This window comes from Piliocolobus tephrosceles, unplaced genomic scaffold, assembly GCF_002776525.5.
Source record: "Piliocolobus tephrosceles isolate RC106 unplaced genomic scaffold, ASM277652v3 unscaffolded_38323, whole genome shotgun sequence".
Taxonomy (NCBI): domain Eukaryota; kingdom Metazoa; phylum Chordata; class Mammalia; order Primates; family Cercopithecidae; genus Piliocolobus; species Piliocolobus tephrosceles.
The window spans coordinates 1-10,144 of NW_022322447.1; the positions used below are offsets into that span (position 1 = coordinate 1).

At 34.9% G+C, this 10,144-nt stretch overlaps 1 protein-coding gene across 1 annotated transcript; it reads left to right on the plus strand.

The window, feature by feature from the left end:
• Positions 1–1,312: 1,312 nt before the first annotated feature.
• LOC111533719 (UDP-glucuronosyltransferase 2B4) lies at positions 1,313–8,847 on the plus strand. Its single transcript, XM_026452648.1, has 4 exons — positions 1,313–1,441; positions 4,169–4,256; positions 5,431–5,650; positions 8,097–8,847. The coding sequence occupies exons 1-4, from the start codon at positions 1,313–1,315 to the stop codon at positions 8,371–8,373; spliced, it is 714 nt and encodes a 237-aa protein (XP_026308433.1). The 3' UTR covers positions 8,374–8,847.
• The last annotated feature ends 1,297 nt before the right edge of the window (positions 8,848–10,144 follow it).

Here is a 10,144-nt window from a genome sequence, read left to right on the forward strand (position 1 = left end):
ATAAGTTACATCAAATGTGGCTACAGGTAACTGCAATCACACACAATACCTGGGTATCCCATGTATTATCTGGAACAGTACTACAGTGACTCTGACATCGTTAACACTAATATCTTAACATTGAAAGTCATATTTTAAAAAATACTCAGCCATATGTGGTCTGCAAATAAACATTTGGATTTTTTTTCTTTGTTTTGTAAAGAACACTTAAGGGAAAGTTTAACCCCAATGATTACATCTGAAATTATTTAACTTTAAAAATTGGCATAATTGGGGAACACAAGTCAGAATGATTCTCAATAAACTCCAGCCAAGCGTGTTTTCACCAAAATGTGTATGTGGTGTGAGTGAGCTACTCAAGAAAGTGACCAAATCTCTTCTGCAGAAAGGCCTGGCAGTCTCTCCCATTCTGGTGCAAGTGTTGCTGCCTCTGAGACACAGCAAAGAGATGACGAGAGTTCCTCACATGCAGTTATAAATAGCACATCAATTTAACAGTGTGATTTCAGGGCAATAGGTGTTCCAGCTAAACAATAACATGAAAAATATGATCATTCAACTATCTAACTATATACTGTACAATTCTGTATTATATATGAGACTCTTAGAATTAATTCATAGAAATTCCAAACCACAATGGCAGACTCCACAAAGTCAGTGATTCTTAACCATCACTTTTTACAGTTACTTTTTTTTTCTTTTTTGAAAGAAGGACTGGAAAACTCTGACAAACTTTAAGTGACGTGTAAAGGATTATAGCAAGATAAATGTAGATTTACACAATCCCAGCTGTGAGTAACTTTTCCTCAGTGCTCAGTCAGGGAAGTCAACCACTAATGAATTCCAACTAAAATAATTCTGTAGAAAACCTGCCTAAAATAAACATATGTGATTTAGCAGAACAACAATATACCATTAAAGCCAAGTGGTGCCACTTTAAAGCACCTACATTAGTACTTATAATATTATAAATGAAGAGTTTGGGTATCTCCGCAAATACTATGTGATAGCTCTATTTCATTTGTCTCTTTCACACACACACACACACACACACGCACACACACACACATGCATACACACATATTTATACAAATACCCTTAACAGAAGCATCCTATCTAATATTAAACTTATTGCAAAAAAAAAAAAAAAAAAAAAAAAACTGAGTAATCGAGTCAGTCAAAAAACATCCTTTACTCCAATAATTCCTGATAATAGTTGATTTTCTCTTTTTAGTTTTTATACCAATTTTTTCACAGTGCTTGCTGTGCTGATAATCTATTATGATAGAACACATTCTTTTTTTCATAGGAAATGGAAGAGTTTGTCCAGAGCTCTGGAGAAAATGGTATTGTGGTGTTTTCTCTGGGGTCGATGGTCAGTAACATGTCAGAAGAAAGGGCCAATGTAATTGCATCAGCCCTTGCCAAGATCCCACAAAAGGTAAGATAAAATGTCTTAATGTTGTGAAAAACTGCTGAAAGAGGCTGTTAAAGTTTGTAAAGAAACCAATTGTAGAAACTTCCTGCCTATAAACTTAGCTATTGGGAAAGCACTAATTATCTCAGATATTAATTCAAAATCAAAAATATATATGGAAGATGCTAAAATAATACAGAGTGTTTTTCATTAGTAATTAATATGGCATTAACATTGTGATCAGGAATAAATATAATTAAGAGTTGCAGATAAAGCTTTAGTATTATCATGATATTGGTGTCAGGTTTGTGCTATCACCAAATTTTGCCCCTGTGATTTGATCCTTTTGTTTAAGATTTCCTGAGGGCGTTGTACACCCTACAGACGTTAGAAAACATAACATTTTGGTAACTTCACTAGAGCAGTAACAATAGCAGGTATTTAAAAACTCTGACATGCATCATGCAGTTTAGTGTTGCCATGTTATCCAGCCTCATATACTACCTATACATTTTGGAGTAGGCCTATTTGTGTGATATTCAGGGTACTATTCAGAGAAAGGACGGCCTAAGCTGTCAGACAACTAACATAAGGACCCACACAGCCAGGCAAATCTGGAGAAAGAGAAAAAGCAGCCTGCCTTGCTGGACTGGGCCCAGCAAATGTCTGAAGTAGGAAGATGAAAGGGAAAGGGTGGAGATGGATCCTGCTCTGAGGGTGGACCCTGTGTAGTATAAAATGTGGCCCCACAAAGATGCTGCACTGTGAGATTAACAACTCCTCCCAATGGAGGAAGCCGAAGGAAATATAGGAAGGACTCAAGCAGAAGGAAGCCAGGCGGGGGACCAGGTTCAGATGCCGCCTCCATAGAACATAGTAGGAACATATTTTCTTTTATATAGAATAAAATGTGTATTTGCAATTACTTTTTAGTTCCCTGTCTGACATAGCCTTCTTGTAATGACCTATGCTAATATTTTGCCAAAAACTCAAAGTTACTTTAACACTGATGTAACAAATAGAACTTAAAACACTGTAAATTATTTTTTAATTTATAAGGATTCCTCAGGGTTTCCAAAATTAGTAATGTAAACATAAAAATGTCTTGGCTATAGCAGAACATATTAATCACTGTTGTCAACATTTTGTAGCACACTGTTTAAGTGTTAGCAATCAGTTGACCAAAATTCAGCAAAATACAATTTTGAATTTATTTAAGAGTTGTATTTTTATTTGTGGTCCAATAGGTTCCTCATTTCTGTGTTGAAAAAATATCCAACATTAGCGATACTGAGAATACTCTGAATTTGTGTCAAAAGCTATCACTTGAAATTTTTCTTGGAAGTAGTGCTTGATGATTTGTAATTTCAAAGAAGTTATACATGCTACCTTTGCAGCATTAATTAACTTCTTCCAGGTGGCTTAGTTTATAGACTTGTATTTTTATCAATCAAAGGCAACAAACTGTATTAAAATAATTTATAGACATGTAGATATAAGTGAACTACTTCCCATATTACTCAGAAATATTAATATTAAATTTGGTAGATGAAATTAATATTAAATTTGGTAGATGAAAACTCATAAAATATATAACACAAAATAAGCATATAGGTCATTAGTAAGTTGTTACTGCTTTTTCACACTAGAATGATGACTACCTAAAAATTTTAATGCATATGATTACCAAAATTTTTTATCTTTTTAAAATTAAATTTTGTTTGTTAACTTTTAATTTCAGGGTAAATGGGATGTTTGTTACATAGGTAAACTTATATCTTGGGCGTTTGTTGTACAGACTGTTTTGTCATGCAAGTAGGAAGTCTAATACCTTTTAGTTATTTTTCCTGATCCTTTCTCTCCTCCCAACCCCCACCCCCCAATAAGTCCCAGCATATGTTGTTCCTCTCTATATGTTCATGCGTTCTCATCTTTTAGCTTCCACTTGTAAGTGGGGGCATGAGGTGTTTGGATTTCTGTTCCTGTGTTTATTTGCTAAGGATAATGTACAGCAACTCATTTATGTTCCTGCAAAAGACATGATCTTGTTCTTTTCTATGGCTACATAATATTTCACTGTGTACATATACCACATTTTCTTTATTCAATCCATCATTGATGGGCATTTAGATTGATTTCGTGTCTTTGCTAGGATGAATAGTGCTGTAATTAACATACATGTGCATATTCCAATTTATAGTCCTTTGGATACATACCCAGTAATAGGATTGCTGGGTTGAATAGTATTTCTGCCTCTAGGATTTTGAGGAATCGTCACCCTGTCTTCCACAATGGTTGAACTTACACATCCTCCTGCAGAGTATAAGCATTTCTTTTTCTATACAACATCGCCAGCATCTGTTATTTTTTGAGTTTTTTATAATGGCCATTCTGACTGATGTAAGATGGTGTCTCTTTGTGGTTTTGATAAGTGATGTTAAGCTTTTTTTCATGTAGAGGTTTACCCCATATAGGTTTTCTTTTGAAAAGTGTAACAACTTTTTAAACACTTGAACTTTTCATTGATAATCTTATTTGTCTAAGCTGCTATTTTGAAAAAACATGATTTCCTTATATACCTAACTAATTACAAAAATAAGGAAATGAAACGTGAGTATTCTGTTTACATCAGTCTGAGTAGTTCTTGTTACTTAACATCCCTTGTTCTCATTGTTAATCTCTTTAGAGTTCTAACATTCTATAACTTTTGGGCTCCTCTCATGGAATAAGATATTTTCTTCACTGTAACAGGTTCTGTGGAGATTTGATGGGAATAAACCAGATGCCTTAGGACTCAATACTCAGCTGTACAAGTGGCTACCCCAGAATGACCTTCTTGGTAAGTCTCTGGAGAACAAATATTGAATATATTAGTAACAGATTATTAGAATGTTAATAGTCATTATGAAACAAGCCTATTGAACATTTGTTATGGAAAAACTTAAAAATAAAATGAAACTTCTCTATATTTATTTTCCAGTCCTAGGGTGAAAAGAATAAACAATAATTGCTGTCGTTTTATGATAGGCACCCACATTCTTTATGATCAGAGTATCTTTATTTCAGGTGTTATTTCCTCTCAGAATTGTTCTGGCACTTCCTGGGTTGTCTTCCTTTCTCATATTTCTACAACTTTACTTTCCTCTTCTCTAGGGTTATTTCATATGTCATATGTCACTAAAAATAACAGTTCTTCTGCTACCACCAGGGACACTGCATTTTGTGTAGGATTAAATCCCTAATCTTAATCAAAAATTGTTGACACATTTCATAATGAAGTGTGACCTGTCCTTCCTCAATTCTAGCACCACCATCACCTCACTGCCTGCTGCCTTGCACACCCCACATATCATACTCCATGACTGTACTTAAGAGAACACATTCTGGCTGGACAAAGGTGGCTCACGCCTGTAATCCTAGCACTTTGGGAGGCTGACATGGGCAGATTGACTGAACTTAGGAGTTCGAGACCATCCTGGGCAACATGGTGAAACTCAGTCTCTATTAAAGGCAAAAAATTAATGGGGCATGGTGGTTTCCCTGTAGTCCCTGCTACTCAGAAGGCTGAGTAGGAGAATTGCCTGAACCTGGGAGGTGGAGGTTGCAGTGATCCGAGATTGCACCACTGCACTCCAGCCTGGGTGACAGAGAGAGACTCTGTCTCCATTAAAAAAACAAACAAACAAACAAAAAATGAGAACACATTCTTACATGCCCATCCCTTTTCTGTGCTTTTGTCTTTTTTGCACATTATATTTCCTTGTCCAAATTTCACTTGTTGTTAGTTCAACTGGTAATATTGTATTAATTTTTTCAGTCTGAAGTTAAACACACCACATAGCCTTCACTTACATCTCCAGCAGAATTAGGTGCTCCTTCCTCTGAAGTCTGAAAAGCAATTTCATTTCAATTCAGTGTGTTATCAAGGAAACACTGTCACACTCAGATTCTTCCATTGTGCATTTCTCATTTTATTCCTATGAATGATTTTGCTAAAATTCCTTCAATCCTAGGTCATCCCAAAACCAGAGCTTTTATAACACATGGTGGAGCCAATGGCATCTACGAGGCGATCTACCATGGAATCCCTATGGTGGGCGTTCCATTGTTTGCAGATCAACCTGATAACATTGCACACATGAAGGCCAAGGGCGCAGCTATTAGTTTGGACTTCAACACAATGTCGAGTACAGACTTACTCAATGCACTGAAGACAGTAATAAATGATCCTTTGTGAGTATAACTTTTTTTTTTACTCGGTGGTATTTTTAGATCGGTTCTCTTGTCAATAGTGAGTATGACTTTTATCCTTTATATAGAGACTGATTTTGAAAGCATTTAAATGATTTAAACAACCTGCAATCTGCTTTTATTGTTGAGTGGTTATTTAAAAATTTTATTTGAACCACATACATTTAACGAATAACCAATTATTGAAATAATTTTCTACACAAAACTAATTTTAAAGTGATATAGATAAGAAGACATATCAAAATAAATGTGACATAATCAATCCACAGTAGAAAGGAAGGATAAACTTGAAGTCATATAATAAAATACTTTAATTCGATATCTAATATGTCTCAAAGTATATCTGTTTTCTCACAGAAAAATTTATTTTTATCATTATTGTAACAGACTTGATAATTAAATTTAATTTCCACAGCAGAAAACCGACCTACTTAAAGTATAAAATCTAAATGTATTTAGTATGCTTGCAGTCATGAAGCCATCACCATTATATCATTTTAGAACATTTTTATCAACATAAAAGAAACCATAATGGTATAGAAGTCACTTACCATGACCCCTTAGCCCTAGGCTAACACCAATTTTCTTTCCTTCTCTATATTCTCTCTACATATTTCATATAAATTGAATCATACAACTTATTATGTTGTAAAAATGATTTATTTCACCAAGTACAATTTTTGTTGTTTTTATGGTTTTTAGCTTTATTTATGTTGTGTGTATTCACATTTCATTTCTTTTTACAGCAATATATTTTATAATATGGATATTCCATATTTTATTTATCTCTATCATGATCTGAAAGATAGGTAAATTGGTATCTTCACTTCAAAATATTGTTTACGATGATCTTACATTTTTGAGCTGTTTCACTTAGTGTGTGTACAATTATTTTATGTGTTTTATACTTAAATATGTATTTTAGAAGACATATGATGTATTTTAAGATACTAAGTGTCAAATAATTTCAAAATAAGCACACAAAATACAGGAAATCCTAGGGGCTCTATCATAGAGTGGCCAGGGAAAGCCTGTCTTATTGGTAACATTTAGAGGGTTGCCTCAAAAAGAGATGGAAGCATGGCTTGGGTTGTTGCAAGAAAGAGTATTCCAAACGTGGATAGAGGGACACAATGTGTAAGGTGCTAAGATGGGAACGAACAAAAATATAAGGTCAAAGTCCCTAGAAGACCTACTGTGCATGGGAAAGTGTTTGGAGAAGAGCTTGCCAGTGTCTGATAATGGAGGATCCTGAGAACCATATAACAGAGTTGGATTTTATTCTTGATATGATGAAAAGTCAGGCAAAACTCTTGACCAAGACGGTGTCATAATCTGACTTTAATTTCAAAAAAGAAATCATTCTGGTTACTGGGTGGGCAACAGTAGGACACAAAAGATTAGAATAGAAGCAGAGCTAATGGCTATGAGGCATTTCACCCACATAACACAATTCATCTTTAGAAACTTAAGGATGATAATTCTCAAATTGTATTTTAAGTATATATCTTTCACCACTTAAAATGGCTCATGATGCTGAGCATGATTTTGAATGCCTGGTTGAGGCCCAGAGGAGCATAATTGGATATTTCATAACACAAAGGATAAATGCTTAAGCGATGGGTACCCTTTTCTTCATGATGTGATTATTTCACATAACAGCTTGTATCAAAACATCTCATGTACCTCATAAATATATACACCTACTATGTACTCAAAAAAACTAAAAATAAAAAAAAATAAAATTGCTCATATGTTCTCTGCCTCAAATAAGTAACTTTCTCACCTGAACTTCCATTTTTACTTTAAAAATATTTGTCAATTCTGAAAAGTAATTTAAAAGGCAAACTTTCTATGATGACTCAAATTAAAATACACAAATTCTATGTCAATTCTATTACATTTACATTGAATCATATGACACTTTACAAATATTTCATGGACTTGATATGCTCAAGCAAATTAACTTACTTTATTTTTTATATTTATTTGTTTATTTTTTGAGAGGGAGTCTCACTCACTCACAGCTGATTTGTTTAAGTACTTTGTAGACTGTGTATGTTAATCTTTTGTGGTATGTGTAGTGTGTGAAGATTTTCTCTAACTCTTTTTTGAGAGTGCAGTGGTGCAATTGTGGCTCACTGCAACCTCCCTCTCTTGGGTCCAAGTGATTCTCCTGCCTCAGCCTCCCAAGTAGCTGGGACTACAGGTGTGTGCCACCTCACCTGGGTAAATTTTGTTTTTGTTTTTGTTTCTGAATTTTTATTGGAGACAAGGTTTCTTCGTGTTAGCCAGGATGGTCTTGATCTCCTGACCTTGTGATTCACCTGCCTCAACCTCCCAAAGTACTGGGATTACAGGTGTGAGCCACTGTGCCTGGCCAAATTAACTTACTTTCAATGTTGATACCTTTATGTTTATCATTTAGATATAAAGAGAATGCTATGAAATTATCAAGAATTCATCATGATCAACCAGTGAAGCCCCTGGATCGAGCAGTCTTCTGGATTGAATTTGTTATGCGCCATAAAGGAGCCAAACACCTTCGGGTTGCAGCCCATGACCTCACCTGGTTCCAGTACCACTCTTTGGATGTGATTGGGTTCCTGCTGGCCTGTGTGGCTACTGTGATATTTATCATCACAAAATGTCTGCTTTGTGTCTGGAAGTTTGTTAGAACAGGAGAGAAGGGAAAAAGAGATTAATTACATCTGAAGCTGGAAGCTGGGAAACCTGATAAATGAGATTTCTTCAGTTTACTACAACAAGTATAGGTTGTGATACAAGACTCTTTTCTTCTTGTGACAAACATCTTTCAAAACTTACCTTGTCAAGTCAAAAATTTTTTTTCAGATATTTAGTACCTGTTTAACTATTAGAAATATTTCACTTCAAGGAGGAAAACATTAGGGAAAACAAAAATGATATAAAGCCAAATGAGCTTATATTGAAATTTATTGAGCTTGTATTGAAATTTATTGTTCTCATTCACAGTTTATATGAAACAAATTGTTAAGCTTAACTACATGTCAACATTGTACATGTAAACAAGAACATTAAGAAGTGCACTGACAGTATCAGTACTATTTTGCACATACTCGGCATGCTTTGGATTCATTTCATGCAGGATTGTGTTGTTTTGACTGTCTCTGAGGAAACTATTAAATAATTAGATTGTATAAAAAGTCTCTGTCTTCCTGTTGATATTTTGAGATGAGTAGTGCTGCTTACCTTTTATTGTGCATCCAGCTTCATTGTCACTTTTTTTGCTAAAAGCTTTGATAAAAAATGCTTACCTTTTTAGAGTTTTGGTCACTTCCCAGTGGAAAGTATGTGAAATTAGAAATATAGCAACTCATACCTAATTTCTACTACAAAACAAACTAATTTTACAATGTGTTTGGTTTTTTGAGCCAATTCTATTTTTCTGATCATTTAAAAATATTCATCTTTTTAAATTCTTTTTTGTTTTAGTTATTCAAAAGTTTTTGGGTGAAAGTTTGTCTTTGGTTACATCTATAAGTTCTTCAGTGGTGATTTTTCAGATTTTGATGCACCCATTACTCAAACAATATACACTGTACCCAATGTGCAGTGTTTTTTTTTTTTTTTTGAGATGGAGTCTTGCTCTGTCGCCCCGGCTGGAGTGCAGTGGCCGGATCTCAGCTCACTGCAAGCTCCGCCTCCCGGGTTCACGCCATTCTCCTGTCTCAGCCTCCCGAGTAGCTGGGACTACAGGCGCCCACCTCGTCGCCCGGCTAGTTTTTTTGTATTTTCTATTAGAGACGGGGTTTCACCGTATTAGCCAGGATGGTCTCGATCTCCTGACCTCGTTCACCCCCCTCCTACCTTTCCTTCTGAGTTCCGGGAGCCCATTATATCATTCTTATGCCTTTGTGTCCTAATAGCTTCAGTCCCACTTATAAGTGAGAGCATACGTTGTTTGGTTTTATATTCCTGAATTACTTCACTTAGAATAATGGTCTCCAACTGCATCCAGGTTTATTTTGTCTCTTTTGATGGCTGAGTAGTATTCCATTATACATATGGATGTATGGATAAAGTAATGGGTGGATAAAGTCAATGTGATATATATACATATATTATATATACATACATATATATAATATATACATAGTATATATATGTATGTGTATGCAAACACATACACACGTATGTTTATCTCACATTTTCTTTATCCACCTATTGGTTGATGGGAATCTAGGATGGTTCAACAGTTTTGCAATTGTGAATTGTGCTGCTATAAACGTGTGTATATGGGTTTTTCTCATATAATGAATTATTTTCCTCTGGATAGATGTCCAGCAGTGGAAATGCAGGATCAAATGGCAGTTCTACTTTTAGTTATTTAAGGGATATCTGTATTGTTTGCCATAGTGGTTGTACTAGTTTTCTTTTCCACCAGTAGTGTAAATGTGTTCCCTTATTAGCACCATGCCAACATCTACTATTTTT

Coding starts and splice junctions, on each gene's coding strand:
- LOC111533719 (XM_026452648.1), top strand. CDS start 1,313: ATGGAAGAGTTTGTCCAGAGCTCTGGAGAAAATGGTATTGTGGTGTTT. Junction 1,442..4,168: donor TTGCCAAGATCCCACAAAAG/GTAAGATAAAAT, acceptor TCACTGTAACAG/GTTCTGTGGAGATTTGATGG. Junction 4,257..5,430: donor ACCCCAGAATGACCTTCTTG/GTAAGTCTCTGG, acceptor CTTCAATCCTAG/GTCATCCCAAAACCAGAGCT.